Genomic DNA, 26,083 nt, shown 5'->3' on the forward strand with positions numbered 1-26,083 from the left:
TCAGGAAGAGGAAGAGAAGGGGTGTGGGTGGCTTGTGGCCACGGTGCTAGAAGGCAATAAAATAGCTGTAAAGGCTATGGCCCATGGGTAACAGGGCAAGGAAAGGTTTTAGTTACAAGAGAAGGAGCGACAGAGAGAGAGAGGGGGGAGAGAGAGAACCTGTTTACAGTATATTATTGAGGGCTTTATTATTGGCATGCAGAAACATCAAATATTATGTTGTTCTATTTCAATCTACAATCTACTAAAAAATGAAGAAAAACCTAATCATATCGCAAAGAAATAATCCTAATCAGCATGGCCAGTTTAAATCCATTTAGTCTATCTTGTGACTCCACTCACTCTCTCTCTGTCTCTCTCTATCACCTCTTTCTCTTTCTATTGCTTTACATTGTTACAGTTCTTGTTGAGCCATGCCACTCTCGCTCCCCCTGTCCCATCATCCACTCTCTCTCCTGTCCCATCATCCACTCTCTCTCCCCCTGTCCCATCATCCACTCTCGCTCTTCCTGTCCCATCATCCACTCTCTCTCCCCCTGTCCCATCATCCACTCTCTCCCCCCTGTCCCATCATCCACTCTCTCCCCCTGTCCCATCATCCACTCTCTCTCCCCCTGTCCCCTCATCCACTCTCTCTCCCCCTGTCCCATCATCCACTCTCTCTCCCCCTGTCCCATCATCCACTCTCTCTCCCTCTGTCCCATCATCCGCTCTCTCTCCCCTGTCCCATCATCCACTCTCTCCCATCCTGTCCCATCATCCACTCTCTCTCCCCTGTCCCATCATCCACTCTCTCCCATCCTGTCCCATCATCCACTCTCTCTCCCCCGTCCCCTCATCCACTCTCTCTCCCCCTGTCCCATCATCCACTCTCTCTCCGTCCCATCATCCACTAGGTCAGACCCTGTACCATCATCCACTCTCTCTCCCCTGTCCCATCATCCACTCTCTCCCCCCCCGTCCCATAATCCACTCTCTCCCCCCCTGTCCCATCACCCACTAGGTCAGACTCTGTCCCATCACCCACTAGGTCAGACCCTGTCCCATCACCCGCTAGGTCAGACCCTGTCCCATCACCCACTAGGTCAGACTCTGTCCCATCACCCACTAGGTCAGACTCTGTCCCATCACGCACTAGGTCAGACCCTGTCCCATCACCCACTAGGTCAGACTCTGTCCCATCACCCACTAGGTCAGACCCTGTCCTATCACCCACTAGGTCAGACTGTGTCCCATCACCCACTAGGTCAGACTCTGTCCCATCACCCACTAGGTCAGACTGTGTCCCATCACCCACTAGGTCAGACTCTGTCCCATCACCCACTAGGTCAGACTCTGTCCCATCACCCACTAGGTCAGACTCTGTCCCATCACCCACTAGGTCAGACTCTGTCCCATCACCCACTAGGTCAGACTCTGTCCCATCACCCACTAGGTCAGACCCTGTCCCATCACCCGTTAGGTCAGACCCTGTCCCATCACCCACTAGGTCAGACTCTGTCCCATCACCCACTAGGTCAGACTCTGTCCCATCACCCACTAGGTCAGACCCTGTCCCATCACCCACTAGGTCAGACTCTGTCCCATCACCCACTAGGTCAGACCCTGTCCCATCACCCACTAGGTCAGACTCTGTCCCATCACCCACTAGGTCAGACTCTGTCCCATCACCCACTAGGTCAGACTCTGTCCCATCACCCACTAGGTCAGACCCTGTCCCATCACCCACTAGGTCAGACCCTGTCCCATCACCCACTAGGTCAGACCCTGTCCCATCACCCACTAGGTCAGACTCTGTCCCATCACCCACTAGGTCAGACCCTGTCCCATCACCCGCTAGGTCAGACCCTGTCCCATCACCCACTAGGTCAGACCCTGTCCCATCACCCACTAGGTCAGACCCTGTCCCATCACCCACTAGGTCAGACCCTGTCCCATCACCCACTAGGTCAGACTCTGTCCCATCACCCACTAGGTCAGACCCTGTCCCATCACCCACTAGGTCAGACCCTGTCCCATCACCCACTAGGTCAGACTCTGTCCCATCACCCGTTAGGTCAGACCCTGTCCCATCACCCACTAGGTCAGACTCTGTCCCATCACCCACTAGGTCAGACTCTGTCCCATCACCCACTAGGTCAGACCCTGTCCCATCACCCACTAGGTCAGACTCTGTCCCATCACCCACTAGGTCAGACTCTGTCCCATCACCCACTAGGTCAGACTCTGTCCCATCACCCACTAGGTCAGACTCTGTCCCATCACCCACTAGGTCAGACCCTGTCCCATCACCCACTAGGTCAGACTCTGTCCCATCACCCACTAGGTCAGACCCTGTCCCATCACCCACTAGGTCAGACTCTGTCCCATCACCCACTAGGTCAGACCCTGTCCCATCACCCACTAGGTCAGACTCTGTCCCATCACCCACTAGGTCAGACCCTGTCCCATCACCCGTTAGGTCAGACCCTGTCCCATCACCCACTAGGTCAGACCCTGTCCCATCACCCACTAGGTCAGACCCTGTCCCATCACCCACTAGGTCAGACCCTGTCCCATCACCCACTAGGTCAGACCCTGTCCCATCACCCACTAGGTCAGACTCTGTCCCATCACCCACTAGGTCAGACCCTGTCCCATCACCCACTAGGTCAGACCCTGTCCCATCACCCACTAGGTCAGACTCTGTCCCATCACCCACTAGGTCAGACTCTGTCCCATCACCCACTAGGTCAGACTCTGTCCCATCACCCACTAGGTCAGACTCTGTCCCATCACCCACTAGGTCAGACTCTGTCCCATCACCCACTAGGTCAGACCCTGTCCCATCACCCACTAGGTCAGACTCTGTCCCATCACCCACTAGGTCAGACTCTGTCCCATCACCCACTAGGTCAGACTCTGTCCCATCACCCACTAGGTCAGACTCTGTCCCATCACCCACTAGGTCAGACCCTGTCCCATCACCCACTAGGTCAGACTCTGTCCCATCACCCACTAGGTCAGACCCTGTCCCATCACCCACTAGGTCAGACCCTGTCCCATCACCCACTAGGTCAGACTCTGTCCCATCACCCACTAGGTCAGACCCTGTCCCATCACCCACTAGGTCAGACTCTGTCCCATCACCCACTAGGTCAGACCCTGTCCCATCACCCACTAGGTCAGACTCTGTCCCATCACCCACTAGGTCAGACTCTGTCCCATCACCCACTAGGTCAGACTCTGTCCCATCACCCGTTAGGTCAGACTCTGTCCCATCACCCACTAGGTCAGACCCTGTCCCATCACCCACTAGGTCAGACCCTGTCCCATCACCCACTAGGTCAGACCCTGTCCCATCACCCACTAGGTCAGACCCTGTCCCATCACCCACTAGGTCAGACTCTGTCCCATCACCCACTAGGTCAGACTCTGTCCCATCACCCACTAGGTCAGACTCTGTCCCATCACCCGTTAGGTCAGACCCTGTCCCATCACCCACTAGGTCAGACTCTGTCCCATCACCAACTAGGTCAGACTCTGTCCCATCACCCGTTAGGTCAGACCCTGTCCCATCACCCACTAGGTCAGACTCTGTCCCATCACCCACTAGGTCAGACTCTGTCCCATCACCCACTAGGTCAGACCCTGTCCCATCACCCACTAGGTCAGACTCTGTCCCATCACCCACTAGGTCAGACTCTGTCCCATCACCCACTAGGTCAGACTCTGTCCCATCACCCACTAGGTCAGACTCTGTCCCATCACCCACTAGGTCAGACCCTGTCCCATCACCCGTTAGGTCAGACCCTGTCCATCACCCACTAGGTCAGACCCTGTCCCATTACCCGTTAGGTCAGACTCTGTCCCATCACCCGTTAGGTCAGACCCTGTCCCATCACCCACTAGGTCAGACCCTGTCCATCACCCACTAGGTCAGACCCTGTCCCATCACCCACTAGGTCAGACCCTGTCCATCACCCACTAGGTCAGACCCTGTCCCATTACCCGTTAGGTCAGACCCTGTCCCATCACCCGTTAGGTCAGACCCTGTCCCATCACCCACTAGGTCAGACTCTGTCCCATCACCCACTAGGTCAGACCCTGTCCCATCACCCACTAGGTCAGACCCTGTCCCATCACCCACTAGGTCAGACCCTGTCCCATCACCCGTTAGGTCAGACCCTGTCCCATCACCCACTAGGTCAGACTCTGTCCCATCACCCACTAGGTCAGACTCTGTCCCATCACCCGTTAGGTCAGACCCTGTCCCATCACCCACTAGGTCAGACCCTGTCCCATCACCCACTAGGTCAGACCCTGTCCCATCACCCACTAGGTCAGACCCTGTCCCATCACCCACTAGGTCAGACTCTGTCCCATCACCCACTAGGTCAGACCCTGTCCCATCACCCACTAGGTCAGACTCTGTCCCATCACCCACTAGGTCAGACTCGTCCCATCACCCACTAGGTCAGACCCTGTCCCATCACCCACTAGGTCAGACCCTGTCCCATCACCCACTAGGTCAGACTCTGTCCCATTACCCGTTAGGTCAGACCCTGTCCCATCACCCACTAGGTCAGACCCTGTCCCATCGCCCACTAGGTCAGACCCTGTCCCATCACCCACTAGGTCAGACCCTGTCCCATCACCCACTAGGTCAGACTCTGTCCCATCACCCACTAGGTCAGACTCTGTCCCATCACCCGTTAGGTCAGACTCTGTCCCATCACCCGTTAGGTCAGACCCTGTCCCATCACCCACTAGGTCAGACTCTGTCCCATCACCCGTTAGGTCAGACCCTGTCCCATCACCGTTAGGTCAGACCCTGTCCCATCACCCACTAGGTCAGACCCTGTCCCATCACCCACTAGGTCAGACCCTGTCCCATCACCCACTAGGTCAGACCCTGTCCCATCACCCACTAGGTCAGACTCTGTCCCATCACCCACTAGGTCAGACCCTGTCCCATCACCCACTAGGTCAGACCCTGTCCCATCACCCACTAGGTCAGACCCTGTCCCATCACCCACTAGGTCAGACCCTGTCCCATCACCCACTAGGTCAGACTCTGTCCCATCACCCACTAGGTCAGACCCTGTCCCATCACCCACTAGGTCAGACTCTGTCCCATCACCCACTAGGTCAGACCCTGTCCCATCACCCACTAGGTCAGACTCTGTCCCATCACCCACTAGGTCAGACTCTGTCCCATCACCCACTAGGTCAGACTCTGTCCCATCACCCACTAGGTCAGACTCTGTCCCATCACCCACTAGGTCAGACCCTGTCCCATCACCCACTAGGTCAGACTCTGTCCCATCACCCACTAGGTCAGACCCTGTCCCATCACCCACTAGGTCAGACTCTGTCCCATCACCCACTAGGTCAGACTCTGTCCCATCACCCACTAGGTCAGACTCTGTCCCATCACCCACTAGGTCAGACCCTGTCCCATCACCCACTAGGTCAGACCCTGTCCCATCACCCACTAGGTCAGACTCTGTCCCATCACCCACTAGGTCAGACTCTGTCCCATCACCCGTTAGGTCAGACCCTGTCCCATCACCCACTAGGTCAGACTCTGTCCCATCACCCACTAGGTCAGACTCTGTCCCATCACCCACTAGGTCAGACCCTGTCCCATCACCGTTAGGTCAGACCCTGTCCCATCACCCACTAGGTCAGACCCTGTCCCATCACCCACTAGGTCAGACTCTGTCCCATCACCCACTAGGTCAGACTCTGTCCCATCACCCACTAGGTCAGACTCTGTCCCATCGCCCACTAGGTCAGACCCTGTCCCATCACCCACTAGGTCAGACTCTGTCCCATCACCCACTAGGTCAGACCCTGTCCCATCACCCACTAGGTCAGACTCTGTCCCATCACCCACTAGGTCAGACTCTGTCCCATCACCCACTAGGTCAGACCCTGTCCCATCACCCACTAGGTCAGACTCTGTCCCATCGCCCACTAGGTCAGACCCTGTCCCATCACCCACTAGGTCAGACCCTGTCCCATCACCCACTAGGTCAGACTCTGTCCCATCACCCACTAGGTCAGACCCTGTCCCATCACCCACTAGGTCAGACCCTGTCCCATCACCCACTAGGTCAGACTCTGTCCCATCACCCACTAGGTCAGACTCTGTCCCATCACCCACTAGGTCAGACTCTGTCCCATCGCCCACTAGGTCAGACCCTGTCCCATCACCCACTAGGTCATACCCTGTCCCATCACCCACTAGGTCAGACTCTGTCCCATCACCCACTAGGTCAGACTCTGTCCCATCACCCACTAGGTCAGACCCTGTCCCATCACCCACTAGGTCAGACCCTGTCCATCACCCACTAGGTCAGACCCTGTCCCATCACCCACTAGGTCAGACCCTGTCCCATCACCCACTAGGTCAGACCCTGTCCATCACCCACTAGGTCAGACTCTGTCCCATCACCCACTAGGTCAGACCCTGTCCCATCACCCGTTAGGTCAGACTCTGTCCCATCACCCACTAGGTCAGACCCTGTCCCATCACCCACTAGGTCAGACTCTGTCCCATCACCCACTAGGTCAGACCCTGTCCCATCACCCACTAGGTCAGACCCTGTCCCATCACCCACTAGGTCAGACTCTGTCCCATCACCCACTAGGTCAGACTCTGTCCCATCACCCACTAGGTCAGACTCTGTCCCATCACCCACTAGGTCAGACCCTGTCCCATCACCCACTAGGTCAGACTCTGTCCCATCACCCACTAGGTCAGACTCTGTCCCATCACCCACTAGGTCAGACCCTGTCCCATCACCCACTAGGTCAGACTCTGTCCCATCACCCACTAGGTCAGACTCTGTCCCATCACCCACTAGGTCAGACTCTGTCCCATCACCCACTAGGTCAGACCCTGTCCCATCACCCACTAGGTCAGACTCTGTCCCATCACCCGTTAGGTCAGACCCTGTCTCATCACCCACTAGGTCAGACCCTGTCCCATCACCCACTAGGTCAGACTCTGTCCCATCACCCACTAGGTCAGACTCTGTCCCATCACCCACTAGGTCAGACTCTGTCCTATCACCCACTAGGTCAGACCCTGTCCCATCACCCACTAGGTCAGACTCTGTCCCATCACCCGTTAGGTCAGACCCTGTCCCATCACCCACTAGGTCAGACCCTGTCCCATCACCCACTAGGTCAGACTCTGTCCCATCACCCACTAGGTCAGACTCTGTCCCATCACCCACTAGGTCAGACCCTGTCCCATCACCCACTAGGTCAGACTCTGTCCCATCACCCACTAGGTCAGACTCTGTCCCATCACCCACTAGGTCAGACTCTGTCCCATCACCCACTAGGTCAGACCCTGTCCCATCACCCACTAGGTCAGACCCTGTCCCATCACCCACTAGGTCAGACTCTGTCCCATCACCCACTAGGTCAGACTCTGTCCCATCACCCACTAGGTCAGACCCTGTCCCATCACCCACTAGGTCAGACTCTGTCCCATCACCCACTAGGTCAGACCCTGTCCCATCACCCACTAGGTCAGACCCTGTCCCATCACCCACTAGGTCAGACTCTGTCCCATCACCCACTAGGTCAGACCCTGTCCCATCACCCACTAGGTCAGACCCTGTCCCATCACCCACTAGGTCAGACTCTGTCCCATCACCCACTAGGTCAGACTCTGTCCCATCACCCACTAGGTCAGACCCTGTCCCATCACCCACTAGGTCAGACTCTGTCCCATCACCCACTAGGTCAGACTCTGTCCCATCACCCACTAGGTCAGACTCTGTCCCATCACCCACTAGGTCAGACCCTGTCCCATCACCCACTAGGTCAGACTCTGTCCCATCACCCGTTAGGTCAGACCCTGTCCCATCACCCACTAGGTCAGACCCTGTCCCATCACCCACTAGGTCAGACTCTGTCCCATCACCCACTAGGTCAGACTCTGTCCCATCACCCACTAGGTCAGACTCTGTCCCATCACCCACTAGGTCAGACCCTGTCCCATCACCCACTAGGTCAGACTCTGTCCCATCACCCACTAGGTCAGACTCTGTCCCATCACCCACTAGGTCAGACTCTGTCCCATCACCCACTAGGTCAGACTCTGTCCCATCACCCACTAGGTCAGACCCTGTCCCATCACCCACTAGGTCAGACTCTGTCCCATCACCCACTAGGTCAGACTCTGTCCCATCACCCACTAGGTCAGACTCTGTCCCATCACCCACTAGGTCAGACTCTGTCCCATCACCCACTAGGTCAGACTCTGTCCCATCACCCACTAGGTCAGACCCTGTCCCATCACCCACTAGGTCAGACCCTGTCCCATCACCCACTAGGTCAGACTCTGTCCCATCACCCACTAGGTCAGACCCTGTCCCATCACCCACTAGGTCAGACCCTGTCCCATCACCCACTAGGTCAGACCCTTCCATAAATATTTATAACATAATTGTCTTCTTGTCGCTATTCATTATCCAATACATTCTCTTTCTCTCTCTCAACCTTCCCCCTCTCTTTCTCTACCCCTCTGTCTCTCTTTCTCGCTCTCAACCTCCTCTCTGTCTCTCTTTCTACATCTCTCTGGGGGGAAAAAGGCCCACCTTGTTTTCTGGACGTATTCCATACTCTTTCTTTCTTTTCATTCTCTCTCATTCTCTTTTGTCCCTCCTTCTTATTGTGTGGGTGTGGTGTCCAGGTGTGAGGAGAATTGCCTGAGTTGCGACGGCCCCGGGACGACCTGCGTCAAGTGCAAAGACAGCTACAACCTCGTCAGCAGGACGTGCATCGTGAACGCCACCTGTAACAATGGTGAGTGTATGAAAGCTTGTTGAGGGTCACTCAAAAGGCCTGAAATACACACTCACACTTTCAGACACACACACACACAAATAGCGGTGGTGACACATACTCCAACAGTTCTTTCTCTGGTGGGATGACAATACAGGAGACTTGTGTGATTGAATTGTGTGAATGAATTGTGTGAATGCAGAACAGATTGGCGCGGGGTGCTAACAATGTCAATGCTGTGACCCCTGTGTCACACTTAATCTCTTTCACCCTGAGTGAAATAGGTGGCGATTCTGAAAGGCCTGTAATTGCCATTAACAACTGCTTTGAATTCTCTCTCGGACCATCAAGTTGCATCCCAAATTGCACCCTATGGGCCCTGGTACAAAGTAATGCACTATATATGGAATAAGGTGCCATTTGGGGGCCAGATACAGTACAGTAGCTACTGCAGCTAGGCTCTTAGAAGCTGCTTTCAGCTTTCAGCTCTCACAGCCAGAACCACCTGCTTGGTCGTTATTGTAATAACTAGTTGGTCTTTTTACCGCCATGTGAAAATGGACCATAACTGAACCAAGCAGAGGCGTTTTCAATTGAATGGGCTTTGTCCCTTTTCTGAAGTGTGTGGTTGTCACGTCCTGACCAGCAAAAGGGGTTATTTGTTATTGTAGTTTGGTCAGTGCGTGGCAGGGGGTGTTTGTTTTGTGTGTTTTTGGGTTTTTGGGTTATGTTCTATGTTAGTCTATTTCTATGTTTATTCTAGGTTGTCTATGTCTAGGTTGGAAGTGTTTGGGATTGGTCTCTAATTGGAGGCAGCTGTATCTCCTTGCCTCTGATTAGAGACTATATTTAAGTAGGGTTTTTTCTCATTGTGTTTGTGGGTGGTTATTTTCTGTTCAGTGTTTCATGTACCTGACAGTACTGTTTGGCTGTCGTGTTTTTCTTGTTTTGTTTAGTGTTCTAAATAAAGTTAATTATGAGCACTCAACCCGCTGCGCCTTGGTCTACTCCCTTCGACGGCCGTTACAGTGGTGGTAGGGCTTTGGAGCTGGGGGTAATGATTCATACAGTAGGCATTCACAATGGATCGTGACCAGTGTCATTTTAGAAAAAAAGGCCATTTTATTCTGGCTAGGAAATGTAAATGAATTGAACATTTGCAATGGTTGACAAAGGTACCAATGCGAATAATAGTTTTGCTTGAAAAATATGAGTTTTTCTTTATGGTATTATCATAACATCACACCAAGATGATTTGTTGTTTTTGAGTGGGACGACATTCATGACACGGTGATGGTGGTATAGAATAAGATATTTAAAGGTAGTGTTAAAGTGTTTCCCCCTGACTTACAGTATCAGTGGCTAAAAACAGACCTCCCTCCAATCTTCCACCAGCTTGCTACCTATGGCCCGGCTAGCTGTCTGAATCTCACTGGACCCTTGATCACTCGGCTAAGCATGCCTCTCCTTAATGTCAATATGCCTTCTCCATTGCTGTTCTGGTTAGTGTTTATTGGCTTATTTCACTGTAGAGCCTCTAGCCCTGCTCATTATACCTTATCCAACCTCTCAGTTCCTCCACCCACACATGCTATGACATCTTCTGGTTTCAATGATGTTTCTAGAGACAATATCTCTCTCATAATCACTAAATGCCTAGGTTTACCTCCTCTGTACTCTCATCCCACCATACCTTTGTCTGTACATTATACCTTGAAGCTATTTTATCGCCCCCAGAAACCTGCTCCTTTTTCTCTCTATTCTGGACGTCACAGACGACCAATTCTTATAGCTTTTAGCCGTACCCTCATACTTATTCTTCTCTGCTCCTCTGGGGATGTAGAGGTGAATCCAGGCCCTGCAGTGCCTGGCTCCACTCCTACTCCCCAGGCGCTCTCTTTGATGACTTCTGTAACCGTAATAACCTTGGTTTCATGCATGTTAACATTAGAAGCCTCCTCCCTAAGTTTGTTTTATTCACTGCTTTAGCACACTCTGCCAACCCGGATGTCCTAGCTGTGTCTGAATCTTGGCTTAGGAAGTCCACCAAAAACTCTGAAATCTTCATCCCTAACTACAACGTTTTCAGACAAGATAGAACGACCAAAGGGGGCGGTGTTGCAATCTACTGCAGAGATAGCCTGCAGAGTTCTGTCCTGCTATCCAGGTCTGTACCCAAATAATTTGAACTTCTACTTTTAAAAATCCACCTCTCCAAAAACAAGTCTCTCACCGTTGCCGCCTGCTATAGACTCCCCTCGGCCCCTAGTTGTGCTCTGGACACCATATGTGAACTGATTGCCCCCCATCTATCTTCAGAGCTCGTGCTACTAGGTGACCTAAACTGGGACATGCTTAACACCCCAGCCATCCTACAATCCAAGCTTGATGCCCTCAATCTCACACAAATTATTAATGAACCCACCAGGTACAACCCCAAAGCCGCAAACACTGGCACCCTCATAGATATCATCCTAACCAACGTGCCCTCTAAATACACCTCTACTGTTTTCAACCAAGATCTCAGCGATCACTGCCTCATTGCCTGCACCCGTAATGGGTCAGCGGTCAAACGACCTCCACTCATCACTGTCAAACGCTCCCTGAAACATTTCAACGAGCAAGCCTTTCTAATCGACCTGGCCCTGGTATCCTGGAAGGATATTGAGCTCATACCGTCAGTAGAGGATGCCTGGTTATTTTTTTAAATGCCTTCCTCTCCATCTTAAATAAGCATGCCCCTTTCAAGAAATGTAGAACCAGGAACAGATATAGCCCTTGGTTCTCCCCAGACCTGACTGCCCTTAACCAACACAAAAATATCCTGTGGCGTTCTGCATTAGCATCGAACTGCCCCCGCGATATGCAACTTTTTAGGGAAGTTAGAAACCAATACACACAGGCAGTTAGAAACGCCAAGGCTAGCTTTTTCAAACAGAAATTCACTTCGTGCAACTCCAACTCTAAAAGGTTCTGGGACATTGTAAAGTCCATGGAGAATAAGAACACCTCCTCCCAACTGCCCACTGCACTGAGGATAGGAAACTCTGTCACCACCGATAAGCCCACTATAATTGAGAATTTCAATAAGCATTTTTCTACGGCTGGCCATGCTTTCCACCTAACTACCCCTACTGCATTCAACAGCACTGCACCCCCCACAGCTACTCGCCCAAGCCTCCCCCATTTCTCCTTCTCCCAAATCCATTCAGCTGATGTTCTGAAAGAGCTGCAAAATCTGGACCCCTACAAATCAGCTGGGCTTGACAATCTGGACCCTTTCTTTCTAAAATTATCTGCCGAAATTATTGCAACCCCTATTACTAGCCTGTTCAACCTCTCTTTCGTGTCGTCTGAGATTCCCATAGATTGGAAAGCAGCTGCTGTCATCCCCCTCTTCAAAGGAGGTGACACTCTTGACCCAAATTGCTACAGACCTATATCCATCCTACCCTGCCTTTCTAAGGTCTTCGAAAGCCAAGTCAACAAACAGATTACCGACCATTTCGAATCCCACCGCACCCTCTCCGCTATGCAATCTGGTTTCAGAGCTGGTCATGGGTGCACCTCAGCCACGCTCAAGGTCCTAAACGACATCGTAACCGCCATCGATAAGAAACAATACTGTGCTGCCGTATTCATTGACCTGGCCAAAGCTTTTGACTCTGTTAATCACCACATCCTCATCGGCAGACTCAGTAGCCTTGGTTTCTCAAACGATTGCGTCGCCTAGTTCACCAACTACTTCTCTGACAGAGTTCAGTGTGTCAAATCGGAGGGCCTACTGTCTGGACCTCTGGCAGTCTCTATGGGGGTACCACAGGGTTCAATTCTTGGGCCAACTCTTTTCTCTGTATACATAAATGATGTCGCTCTTGCTGCTGGTGAATCTCTGATCCACCTCTACGCAGACGACACCATTCTGTACACTTCTGGCCCTTCTTTGGACACTGTGTTAACAACCCTCCAGACGAGCTTCAATGCCATTCAACTCTCCTTCCGTGGTCTCCAACTGCTCCTAAACACAAGTAAAACTAAATGCATGCTCTTCAACCGATCGCTGCCTGCACCTGCCCGCCTGTCCAGCATCACTTCTCTGGACGGTTCTAACTTAGAATTTGTGGACAACTACAAATACCTAGGTGTCTGGTTAGACTGTAAACTCTCCTTCCAGACTCACATCAATCATCTCCAATCCAAAGTGAAATCTCGAATTGGCTTCCTATTTCGCAACAAAGCATCCTTCACTCATGCTGCCAAACATACCCTCGTAAAACTGACCATCCTACCAATCCTCGACTTCGGCGATGTAATTTACAAAATAGCTTCCAATACCCTACTCAACAAGCTGGATGCAGTCTATCACAGTGCCATCCGTTTTGTCACCAAAGCCCCATATACTACCCACCACTGCGACCTGTACGCTCTCGTTGGCTGGCCTTCGCTTCATAATCGTCGCCAAACACATTGGCTCCAGGTCATCTACAAGACCCTGCTAGGTAAAGTCCCCCCTTATCTCCGCTCACTGGTCACCATAGCAGCACCCACCTGTAGCACGCGCACCAGCAGGTATATCTCTCTGGTCACCCCTAAAGCCAACTCCTCCTTTGGTCGTCTCTCCTTCCAGTTCTCTGCTGCCAATGACTGGAACGAACTACAAAAATCTCTGAAACTGGAAACACTTATCTCCCTCACTAGCTTTAAGCACCAGCTGTCAGAGCAGCTCACAGATCACTGCACCTGTACATAGCCCATCTATAATTTAGCCCAAACTACTACCTCTTCCCCTACTGTATTTATTTATTTTATTTATTTTGCTCCTTTGGCCCATATTATTTATATTTTATCTCTGAACTTTCTTCAAACTACAAATCTACCATTCCAGTGTTTTTCTTGCTATACTTTATTTACTTTGCCACCATGGCATTTTTTTGCCTTTACCTCCCTTATCTCACATCATTTGCTCACATTGTATATAGTCTTATTTTATTTTTCTACTGCATCATTGATTGTATGTTGTTTTACTCCATGTGTAACTCTGTGTTTTTGTATGTTGTCGAACTGCTTTGCTTTATCTTGGCCAGGTCGCAATTGTAAATGAGAACTTGTTCTCAACTTGCCTACCTGGTTAAATAAAGGTGAAATAAATAAATAAAATAAAAAAATTACTCTATTGATGCCATTTGGCTGTGTGGAGAGAGTCAGTCAGAGGGGAGTTGGGAGAGAGTCGGTCAGAGAGGGGAGTTGGGAGAGAGTCGGTCAGAGAAGGGGGTTGGGAGAGAGTCGGTCAGAGAAGGGGGTTGGGAGAGAGTCGGTCAGAGAAGGGGGTTGGGAGAGAGTCGGTCAGAGAGGGGAGTTGGGAGAGAGTCGGTCAGAGAAGGGGGTTGGGAGAGAGTCGGTCAGAGAAGGGGGTTGGGAGAGAGTCGGTCAGAGAAGGGGGTTGGGAGAGAGTCGGTCAGAGAAGGGGGTTGGGAGAGAGTCGGTCAGAGAAGGGGGTTGGGAGAGAGTCGGTCAGAGAAGGGGGTTGGGAGAGAGTCGGTCAGAGAAGGGGGTTGGGAGAGAGTCGGTCAGAGAGGGGAGTTGGGAGTGAGTCGGTCAGAGGGGGGTTGAGAGAGAGTCGGTCAGAGGGGAGTTGAGAGAGAGTCGGTCAGAGGGGAGTTGGGAGAGAGTCGGTAGAGAGGGGAGTTGGGAGTGAGTCGGTCAGAGAATGGGGGTTGTGAGAGTCGGTCAGAGAATGGGGGTTGTGAGAGTCGGTCAGAGAATGGGGGTTGTGAGAGTCGGTCAGAGAGTGGGGGTATAGCTCTGTGTATAATCTATGAAGTCTCTCTCTCTCTCTCTCTCTCTAGCCGACGAGGTGTTTTGTGAGATGGTAAAGTCCAACCGGCTGTGTGTATAATCTATGAAGTCTCTCTCTCTCTCTCCCTCTAGCCGACGAGGCGTTTTGTGAGATGATAAAGTCCAACCGGCTGTGTGTATAATCTATGAAGTCTCTCTCTCTCTCCCTCTAGCCGACGAGGTGTTTTGTGAGATGGTAAAGTCCAACCGGCTGTGTGTATAATCTATGAAGTCTCTCTCTCTCTCTCTAGCCGACGAGGTGTTTTGTGAGATGGTAACGTCCAACCGGCTGTGTGTATAATCTATGAAGTCTCTCTCTCTCCCTCTAGCCGACGAGGTGTTTTGTGAGATGGTAAAGTCCAACCGGCTGTGTGTATAATCTATGAAGTCTCTCTCTCTCTCTCCCTCTAGCCGACGAGGTGTTTTGTGAGATGGTAAAGTCCAACCGGCTGTGTGTATAATCTATGAAGTCTCTCTCTCTCTCTCCCTCTAGCCGACGAGGTGTTTTGTGAGATGGTAAAGTCCAACCGGCTGTGTGTATAATCTATGAAGTCTCTCTCTCTCTCCCTCTAGCCGACGAGGTGTTTTGTGAGATGGTAAAGTCCAACCGGCTGTGTGTATAATCTATGAAGTCTCTCTCTCTCTCTCCCTCTAGCCGACGAGGTGTTTTGTGAGATGGTAAAGTCCAACCGGCTGTGTGAGAAGAAGCTGTTCCGCCAGTTCTGCTGCAGAACCTGTCTGATGACCGGTTGAGAATCCTAGTAGAGAACCTGAAGAGTGGAACCTGGAGAGGAACCCTGCGTGGAACCCACCACTTCCTCATCTGCTGTACATTTACAAACTAGCTAATGTCTGTGTCTGAATGAAAAGAAAGAATGAATAGGCCTTCACCAGGGTTGGGGGTCAATTCCATTTCCCTCAATGCGTTCCCGAATCCGCTGAATTGAAATGGAATTGACCCCAACCCTGGAACACACACTATTCCTCCCATCAATTTTACCCCGCAAAGGGTAGACTTGATTTTCATACGATATATACAGTATTTTAAAGTTGTCTTTTTTATTAAAAAAACTATATACAGTATGTAACATGTATATTTTTTATTCTAATGCTGCATTGTTGTAAAGTACAGTACTTTTTACGACTACACATGTTAGTCGATAACTCTCTGATTGAACCACTATTTTTTGGAAGTGAATTGGTCACCTGAATAGTATGAGCTGGTTGATAAAGAAACAGCATCACTCAAAATGGGGATCGTATTATAAGGCACCAAATGGAACAAGACAAACTGAAACATGAAGGGACTACTTGAACTTTTCTGTTTTCTGTTGTGTGCCCTACCGAATACGACCCGGATCAACTTTTTCATACTTAAGATACAAACTTCCTCACATTTTTTTTTTATACTGTATAAGGCTTTTCGTTTTTTTTATAAAGAAATATGTAAAACAATGAATTACTGTAATTGTATTTACATTTTAGCAGACACTATTATTCAGAGTGACTAGTGAGTGCATACATTTTCTCATACTGGTCCCCGTGGGAATCACACCCACAACCCTGGCATTGCAAGCACCATGCTCTACCAACTGAGCTACATGGGACTATTACTGAATACTGTACAATTCTTGTATACTGTACCATTTCAAATGCTGTTGTACATTTTAGAATGTGTATTTGATGTTTTTATCGTTTGTTTTTATGTATTAAATAAAATACGTAAATTGTGTATGATCTCTTGTTGCACAGAAATGTTTGACACAGGCTTTCAAACTCACTAAAGCTTCAACCCGAATATGACTCTTATCAAATTTTAACAAACCAATAAAAGGTGTTTGTGAAGTCAACATTGTTGTTAAGTTGTTTCTAAAGCCTCAGGCCTAGATTCAATCGATTCACCATGTTTAGCCGATGTCGGAGGTGGAACTGCGTTGAGCTGCCACATCCACAAGTGGCTTCCAGTCAGTTATGCCAATTTAGCAATTTTGTTGCTAGATTTAGCAACTTTTCAGACTACCCTGGCAACTTTTTTTTTCAAACAGCACCTAGCAACAAATTTAGCTACTTTTAAAATGTATTTGGAACTTTTAGCAACTTTTGAAAAGTGACTCAAACGCTAGAATGCATTTTCCCTCTAAATAACACAACGATTTTCTCTGTCACACACTCAGTCACAACACGTGCCTGGCGGCAAAAGTGTGAGTGACGTCAGCAGCAGGCGCTCAGCTCGTGCACAGGCCAGCAGCAATTTCAGCAAATTGCAAATTATTGTTGGCTGACTGCAGCAGCAATAGTACGAGCCAAACCCAATGAATACAGTTGGTCACGAATGTTTGATCTTGAACAGAACTTACAACATAAATCAACATGTCTCAATCAAATTTGTACAGCCAGAAGTACAGAAAAGAGTGGGAGTCTGTACCTGAACAAATGTCAAATCGTATTTTTTGCCGAGATGGCCAGTCAATTTGAGCAACGTTATTGCGTATTCTACGTAATGACGCAATTTTACGTTTTTAGCAACAAATCAACCTGCCTCTAGCAACTTAACCTGAAAATGAGTTGGCAACACTGCTTCCAGTATTATACCTATCGTAGACATGAGTCGCATAGACGGGCTAGCTGACAACGTCACGTAAACAATGCGCTCGCTTCGATGGGGCAGACGTCTGTCTGTGTGTTGTTGTGATTCTGGATGACCAGATAGCTAGCAACAATGACGAGAAGCTGCAATGTGGGGAATCGTAGGTGACTCGTTTCAGCTCGTTGTATATTGATCACATGTTGTTTTGAGGTGTTTTGACTGTTCATGTCTAAGCTGATATGGCAAAAAAAACCGCTAGCTAGCTAACCAACAACTGTAATGTATCGGTGAAGACAATAAATGCTCATTGTGCAAATTGATTTATGTTTTTAATAAACATTGTGGACGTAATATAGTGTACATGTAAACAGTCGAAGCCAACCCTGTCTGTGTTGCCCAATAGTTGCGCACCCGTCGGCTTAGTTGTTAAACAACCAACGTCTTTTAGTAGAAATCCCATGTGGCACAAGTTGAACACTGGAATGTGTGATGTAATCTTCACTTTGATAAGGCTGATATAGATCTTTATTATTTTGTTGAATGATTTTAAATGTAAATGTAATTTCTATATTTCCTACACTTTCTCGTTCTGAACTTCTAAAGCGAGTGGAAAGGGTGTGGCTTTGTGACAATGACCACATGAGCAGTCGCTCACCGTTACACCTATGACATCGCCTAAATAAAAACAATGATATGCTATGCAATTGTCGGTTAACGCTGAACTGATTGAATCTAAGCCTCAGTTTTCACCAGCATGAATTAAACATCATTTCATTTAGCTTGGCACATTACAATGCGTTCTCTAATTGAAAACACCTTGCAGGGATTTCACTTAATCTCTTTCCCTTTACATTTGCATACCTTCTTACTAACATGATGGTTTAAATAGGATTTAGTGTCAAAATTCTGATCACTTCAGGGTGTCTGATAACACCATGCTCTCTGGAAATCATGTTCGTTTGAGCTTTCTCAGTCTAACGCTGACTTCCCAGAAAACACACAACAACCCCACAACTATGTCTGACGTTGCAATTTACAAAAATGTCCTGTGGTAATCCTGGTAAATTTAACACACAGTCAAATATTCCTGTGGTACTTTTCCTGTGGTAGTCTTGTGGTACTCTGAGTTATTCCTGTGGTACAAGAGGGTTATTCCTGTGGTACAAGCCACAAGAGTATTAGTGAGGTCGGGCACTGACCAATTCATCCCAAAAGTGTTCGATGGGGTAGCGTTCTCCTGGCATCCGCCAAACATAGATTTGTCCGTCTGACTATCAGATGGTGAAGTGTCATTCATCACTCCAGAGAATGCGGATGAAAAACATGGCATTGCCCATGGTGATCTTAGGCTTGTGTGCTGCTCGGCCATGGAAACCCTTTTCATGAAGCTCCCGATGAACAGTTATTGTGCTGACGTTGCTTCCAGAGGCAGTTTGTAACTCGGTAGTGATTGTTGCAACCGAGGACAGATGATTTTTACGCGCTACGCGCTTCAGCAGTCCTGTTCTGTGAGCTTGTGTAGCCTAACACTTCGCGGCTGAGCCGATGCTCCTAGATGTTTCCACTCCACAATAACAGCACACAATAACAGATGGTGCTACATTGAAAGTCACTGAGCTCTTGAGTAAGGACATTCTACTGCCAATGTTTGTCTATGGTGATTGCATGGCTGTGTGCTCGATTTTATACTACTATCTGCAACGGGTGTGGCTGAAGTAGCTGAATTCACAAATTTGAAGGGGTGTCCACATACTTTTGTATATACAGTATATTTTGGACCATTTTACCACACACGTGTTATTGCTGTGGTACAAATCCTGTGTTGTGTGTGGTAATTTTAGTTTTTTAATGTGGTCATTCTATGTTTTTGGTGTGGTTATTTAGTGGTACCACATGGTATGGTAATCTTTGCATTTTATCTATGTGAAACTGATCTGTAAAATGCAACTCACAAATGTGAGGCAACTCACAAATATGTATATACATGTGCCATGATCTATTGAATTGATGTCAAGTATGCCTATTCTTAATTACATTTGATACCTGGGCTCCAGACGAAGTGTATAATGAATAAAAATAAACAATAAACTTGTACAAAATAAATACCTGTCTTATTTCTCCTGAAAGAGGCTGTTTTAAGATTTGAACAGTCCAATTTGTCTAATCCTACTCAGAACATGATATTGAGTTACCTATTAGCTACATTTTGAGGATTATTCTGTTCAGGTTGTATGGTACCACAGGAATAGCTTGCCTTTGATGATTTCTGTCAAATACTGCAAGATTACCACCACATTACCACAGAAAAAGACATTATCACTACATTTCTTTACTCTTGTGGTAACTACCACATTACTTGTATTCTTGTGGTACGGTAGGTACCACAGGACCTTTCTGTTGTATTCCTGTCATTCTAACAGGTTTTAATGAACCTTTTACTGCAGTGGGCTAAATCAGGGTCACACAGAGTGTTTCTTGGTATTAAACAATTCTACTTTGAAACAAAAGTATATACCTCACACACATGGTTATGATCTTCAAAAAGACACCTGAGACACCTGTACCATGTCAGATATGGAGCTGAAATGTATTCCATTTTGAGTTTGCGTCCCAATATTACACTTTATATGCATCACAGAAGACAGAAATATAACAAAACTGTTTGACATAGAAACACAAGATTTTCAGTGTTTTTGTTGTTTAAATAATGTTGATTAATTATGAAAAATATGAATAACGTTCTACCCATGAGGCCACTAGAAGGCGATTTGGTCATTTGGCTTCATGATTCTTGTGGTACTTTCTGATCTGCAATACTAGTCAAAAGTTTGGACACACGTACTCATTCCAGGGTTTTTCTTAATTTTTTACAATTTTCTACATTGTAGAATAATAGTGAAGACATCAACACTATGAAATAACACATATGGAATCATGTAGCAACCACAAAAGTGTTAAACAAATCCAAATATATTTTATATTTCAGATTGTTCAAAGTAGCCACCCTTTGCCTTGATGATGGCTTTGCACACTCTTGGCAATATTTGAGGTGTGTTCTTGAAAACAAGCACAAAAGTGACAATTTCATGCAGCGCTAAAGAGAATTTTTAAGACCCACCAAAAGCCTTAACTGTGACGCAGTTGGTAATGACATGATTTTGAGAGCGGAAGTGCAGCCTACCCAGCAGTGATGCACAGTGCCCATGGAGCAAGAGATCTGCCTTTTGTGCCCGAGAATGTCGTATTTAGAAACAGAGAAAACCGATTGGTTTACCCCATTTAGTTGAATTTTATTTAAAAAAACAAGCATAGCCTACCCTCCCCTTAACTTATGGATGGGTGGCAGTATTGAGTAACTTGGATGATTGACATGCCCAGAGTAAACTGCCTCCTACTCACGCCCAGAAGCTAAGATATGCATATTATGTGTAGATTTGGATAGAAAACACTCCGAAGTTTCTAAAACTGTTTGAATGATATCTGTGAGTATAACAGAACTCATATGGCAATGATGTCAACAGGAGATTTTGGCATAAAATCCAGTTACGCACAACGACCTCAAGATTTGGACCTCGCTGACCCTTTGTGCTGGGAATGTGGCTGTGTATTCTCCTATGGTAAATCACCATGTCTGTGTAAAACATGGCAACCTATTCCCCATTTAGTACACAAAGAAGTGCACTATATAGAGATGAAGGTGCTATTTAGGATGCAGCCCACTTAGCTTTCAACACTCACAGACCCTGAGTTGCCTAACATTGGGAGCATGAAGTTCACTGGAAGAGGATTTGTATGTTGTATTCACTATCAGCACATTGCTCCTTGAGGAGAAAATGTGCTCTGCTGTGTTCGACTGGGGTTATCCTCCTATTAGCCTTGTATTTTGTCCTCTTGCCCTACTTTACTTGTACCCTGAGGATTGTGTATGTGCATGTATGTTTGTGTATTTGGTCGTACGTGTGCGTCAGTCCATTCAATACTGCCCTTGCACATGAACTAATCTCATCCTCTTACAGTCATTTCCTCTCATCATGGATTCCCCAACATTTGACAGCTTTCAGATTTCCATAACGTTTAGCAGCCTGCGCCTGTTGACAGAACGACCAACAGTTAACACATATTTTTGCATCCAGTATTGTTAACTTGCTAACACACACAAAGGAGTCAAGCATATTGAGGAGAAACAGCTGGCTTCTGGTGAACAACCAAAGGGCTAAGAAGTCTTGACCTGACCAGATTAATGCTCATGTGCTGGTGGAGGAACACCTTGTGTCCCACTGCTGCTGTTTCCCCCTCACTGCTACTGTTTCCACCTCAGTGCTGCTGTTTCCCCCTCACTGCTACTGTTTCCACCTCAGTGCTGCTGTTTCCCCCCCACTTCTACTGTTTCCACCTCAGTGCTGCTGTTTCCCCCTCACTTCTACTGTTTCCACCTCAGTGCTGCTGTTTCCCCCCCACTTCTACTGTTTCCACCTCAGTGCTGCTGTTTCCCCCCCACTTCTACTGTTTCCACCTCAGTGCTGCTGTTTCCCCCCACTTCTACTGTTTCCACCTCAGTGCTGCTGTTTCCCCCCCACTTCTACTGTTTCCACCTCAGTGCTGCTGTTTCCCCCCACTTCTACTGTTTCCACCTCAGTGCTGCTGTTTCCCCCCCACTTCTACTGTTTCCACCTCAGTGCTGCTGTTTCCCCCCCACTTCTACTGTTTCCACCTCAGTGCTGCTGTTTCCCCCCACTTCTACTGTTTCCACCTCAGTGCTGCTGTTTCCCCCCACTTCTACTGTTTCCACCTCAGTGCTGCTGTTTCCCCCCACTCCAACTGTTTCCACCGCACTGCTGCTGTTACCCTGTCACTGCTACTGTTTCCCCCTCACTTCTACTGTTTCCCCCTCACTGCTACTTTTCCCCTGTCACTGCTGCTGTTTCCCCCTCACTGCTACTGTTTCCACCTCCCTGCTGCTGTTTCCCTGTCACTGCTGCTGTTTTCCCCTCACTGCTACTGTTTCCCATCACTGCTGCTGTTTCCCCCCCACTGCTACTGTTTCCACCTCACTGCTGCTGTTTCCCTGTCACTGCTGCTGCTTCCCCCTCACTTCTACTGTTTCCCCCTCACTGCTCATTTTTCCCTGTCACTGCTGCTGTTTCCCTCTCACTGCTACTGTTTCCACCTCACTGCTGCTGTTCCCCGTCACTGCTGCTGTTTCCCCCTCACTGCTGCTGTTTCCCCCTCACTGCTGCTGTTTTCCCCTTACTGCTACTGTTTCCACCTCACTGTTGCTGTTTCCACCTCAGTGCTACTGTTCCCATCACTGCTGCTGTTTCCCCCTCACTGCTCATTTTTCCCTGTCACTGCTGCTGTTTCCCTCTCACTGCTACTGTTTCCCCCTTACTTCTACTGTTTCCCATCACTGCCGCTGTTTCCCCCTTACGGCTACTGTTTCCCATCACTGCCGCTGTTTCCCCATCACTTGCTACTGTTTCCACCTCACTGCAGCTGTTTCCACCTCAGTGCTGCTGTTTCCACCTCACTGCTGCTGTTTCCCCCTCACTGCTACTGTTTCCCCCTCACTTCTACTGTTTCCACCTCACTTCTGCTGTTTCCCTGTCACTGCTGCTGTTTCCCCCTTACTGCTGCTGTTTTCCATCACTGCTACTGTTTCCCATCACTTCCGCTGTTTCCCCCTTACGGCTACTGTTTCCCATCACTGCTGCTGTTTCCCCCTCACTGCCACTGTTTCCACCTCACTTCTACTGTTTCCACCTCAGTGCGGCTGTTTCCACCTCACTGCTGCTGTTTCCCCCTCCCTTCCACTGTTTCCACCTCACTGCTGCTGTTTCCCTGTCACTGCTGCTGTTTCCACCTCACTGCTGCTGTTTCCCCCTCCCTTCTACTGTTCCCCCCTTACTGCAACTGTTTCCCATCACTGCTGCTGTTTCCCCATCACTGCTGCTGTTTCCCCCTCACTGCTACTGTTTTCACCTCACTTCTACTGTTTCCACCTCAGTGCGGCTGTTTCCACCTCACTGCTGCTGTTTCCCCCTCCCTTCCGCTGTTTCCACCTCACTGCTGCTGTTTCCCTGTCACTGCTGCTTTTTCCACCTCACTGTGCTGTTTCCCCCTCCCTTCTACTGTTCCCCCCTTACTGCAACTGTTTCCCATCACTGCTGCTGTTTCCCCATCACTGCTGCTGTTTCCCATCACTGCTGCTGTTCCCCCTCACTTTCTGTTTCCCTGTCCCTGCTGCTGTTTCCCCTTACTGCTGCTGTTTCCCTGTCCCTGCTGCTGTTTCCCCTTAGTGTTACTGTTCCCCATCACTGCTGCTGTTTCCCCTTACTGCTACTGTTTCCCATCACTGCTGCTATTTTCCTGTCACTGCAACTGTTTCCCATCACTGCTGCTGTTTTCCCCTCACTGCTGCTGTTTTCCCCTCACTGCTACTGTTTCCCCTCACTGCTACTGTTTCCCCCCCACTGCTACTGTTTCCACCTCACTGCTGCTGTTTTCCCCTCACTGCTGCTGTTTCCCCTCACTGCTACTGTTTTCCCATCACTGCTACTGTTTCCCATCACTTCAGCTGTTTCCCCCTTACTGCTACTGTTTCCCATCACTGCTGCTGTTTCCCCCTCACTTCTACTGTTTCCACCTCACTTCTACTGTTTCCACCTCAGTGCGGCTGTTTCCACCTCACTGCTGCTGTTTCCCCCTCCCTTCTACTGTTTCCACCTCACTGCTGCTGTTTCCCTGTCACTGCTGCTGTTTCCACCTCACTGCTGCTGTTTCCCCATCACTGCTGCTGTTTCCCATCACTGCTGCTGTTCCCCCTCACTTTCTGTTTCCCCTCACTGCTACTGTTTCCCTGTCCCTGCTGCTGTTTCCCCTTACTGCTGCTGTTTCCCTGTCCCTGCTGCTGTTTCCCCTTAGTGTTACTGTTCCCCATCACTGCTGCTGTTTCCCCTTACTGCTACTGTTTCCCATCACTGCTGCTGTTTTCCTGTCACTGCAACTGTTTCCCATCACTGCTACTGTTTCCCATCACTGCTGCTGTTTTCCCCTCACTGCTGCTGTTTTCCCCTCACTGCTACTGTTTCCCCTCACTGCTACTGTTTCCCCTCACTGCTACTGTTTCCCCCCCACTGCTACTGTTTCCCCTTACTGCTACTGTTTCCCATCACTGCTGCTGTTTTCCTGTCACTGCAACTGTTTCCCATCACTGCTGCTGTTTTCCCCTCACTGCTGCTGTTTTCCCCTCACTGCTACTGTTTCCCCTCACTGCTACTGTTTCCCCTCACTGCTACTGTTTCCCATCCCTGCTGCTGTTTCCCCCCCACTGCTACTGTTTCCACCTCACTGCTGCTGTTTCCCTGTCACTGCTGCTGTTTCCCCCTCACTTCTACTGTTTCCCCCTCACTGCTAATTTTTCCCTGTCACTGCTGCTGTTTCCCCTCTCACTGCTACTGTTTCCACCTCACTGCTGCTGTTTCCCCCTCACTGCTGCTGTTTCCCCCTCACTGCTGCTGTTTCCCCTTACTGCTACTGTTTCCCATCACTACTGCTGTTTCCCCCTCACTGCTGCTGTTTCCCATTACTGCTACTGTTTCCACCTCACTGCTGCTGTTCCCCATCACTGCTACTGTTTCCACCTCACTGTTGCTGTTTCCACCTCAGTGCTGCTGTTTCCACCTCACTGCAAGTGTTTCCCCCTCAATGCTACTGTTTCCCATCACTGCTGCTGTTTCCCCCTCACTGCACTGTTTCCACCTCACTTCTACTGTTTCCACCTCGGTGCTGCTGTTTCCACCTCACTGCTACTGTTTCCCCCTCACTTCTGCTGTTTCCACCTCACTGCTGCTGTTTCCCTGTCACTGCTGCTGTTTCCCCCTCACTGCTGCTGTTTCCCCCTCACTTCTGCTGTTTCCACCTCACTGCTGCTGTTTCCCTGTCACTGCTGCTGTTTCCCCCTCACTGCTGCTGTTTCCCCCTTACTGCTACTGTTTCCCCCTTACTGCAACTGTTTCCCATCACTGCTGCTGTTCCCCCTCACTTCTACTGTTTCCCATCACTGCTGCTGTTCCCCCTCACTTCTACTGTTTCCCTGTCACTGCTTCTGTTTCCCCTCACTGCTACTGTTTCCCTGTCCCTGCTGCTGTTTCCCCTTACTGCTACTGTTTCCCTGTCCCTGCTGCTGTTTCCCCTTACTGCTACTGTTTCCCCTTACTGCTACTGTTTCCCATCACTGCTGCTGTTTCCCCATCACTGCAACTGTTTCCCATCACTGCTGCTGTTCCCCCTCACTTCTACTGTTTCCCTGTCACTGCTTCTGTTTCCCCTCACTGCTACTGTTTCCCTGTCCCTGCTGCTGTTTCCCCTTACTGCTACTGTTTCCCTGTCCCTGCTGCTGTTTCCCCTTACTGCTACTGTTTCCCCTTACTGCTACTGTTTCCCTGTCCCTGCTGCTGTTTCCCCTTACTGCTACTGTTTTCCATCACTTTTACTGTTTCCCGTCACTGCTACTGTTTCCCATCACTGCTACTGTTTCCAATCACTTCTGCTGTTTCCCCCTTACTGCTACTGTTTCCCATCACTGCTGCTGTTTCCCCCTCACTGCCACTGTTTCCACCTCACTTCTACTGTTTCCACCTCGGTGCTGCTGTTTCCACCTCACTGCTACTGTTTCCCCCTCACTTCTGCTGTTTCCACCTCACTGCTGCTGTTTCCCTGTCACTGCTGCTGTTTCCCCCTCACTGCTGCTGTTTCCCCCTCACTGCTGCTGTTCCCCCTCACTGCTGCTGTTTCCCATCACTGCTGCTGTTTCCCCATCACTGCAACTGTTTCCCATCACTGCTGCTGTTCCCCCTCACTTCTACTGTTTCC

At 49.2% G+C, this 26,083-nt stretch overlaps 1 protein-coding gene across 8 annotated transcripts in view; it reads left to right on the forward strand.

The window, feature by feature from the left end:
* LOC106562734 (proprotein convertase subtilisin/kexin type 6) overlaps window positions 1–16,357 on the forward strand; it is a 101,544-nt gene extending 85,187 nt beyond the window's left edge. For 5 of the 8 annotated variants that reach the window (XM_045708232.1, XM_045708233.1, XM_045708236.1 and 2 more), the window contains 2 exons: window positions 8,699–8,811; window positions 15,281–16,357. In XM_045708232.1, the coding sequence (XP_045564188.1) occupies window positions 8,699–8,811; window positions 15,281–15,378 (211 nt within the window). In that variant the 3' untranslated portion in view covers window positions 15,379–16,357. Of the gene's footprint in view, window positions 1–8,698; window positions 8,812–14,636; window positions 14,705–15,280 lie in introns of those variants that run through there. The other 3 variants (XM_045708235.1, XM_045708237.1, XM_045708240.1) reach the window with 1 other exon arrangement.
* Window positions 16,358–26,083: the final 9,726 nt, after the last annotated feature.

Source organism: Salmo salar, chromosome ssa26, assembly GCF_905237065.1.
Source record: "Salmo salar chromosome ssa26, Ssal_v3.1, whole genome shotgun sequence".
Lineage (NCBI taxonomy): Eukaryota > Metazoa > Chordata > Actinopteri > Salmoniformes > Salmonidae > Salmo > Salmo salar.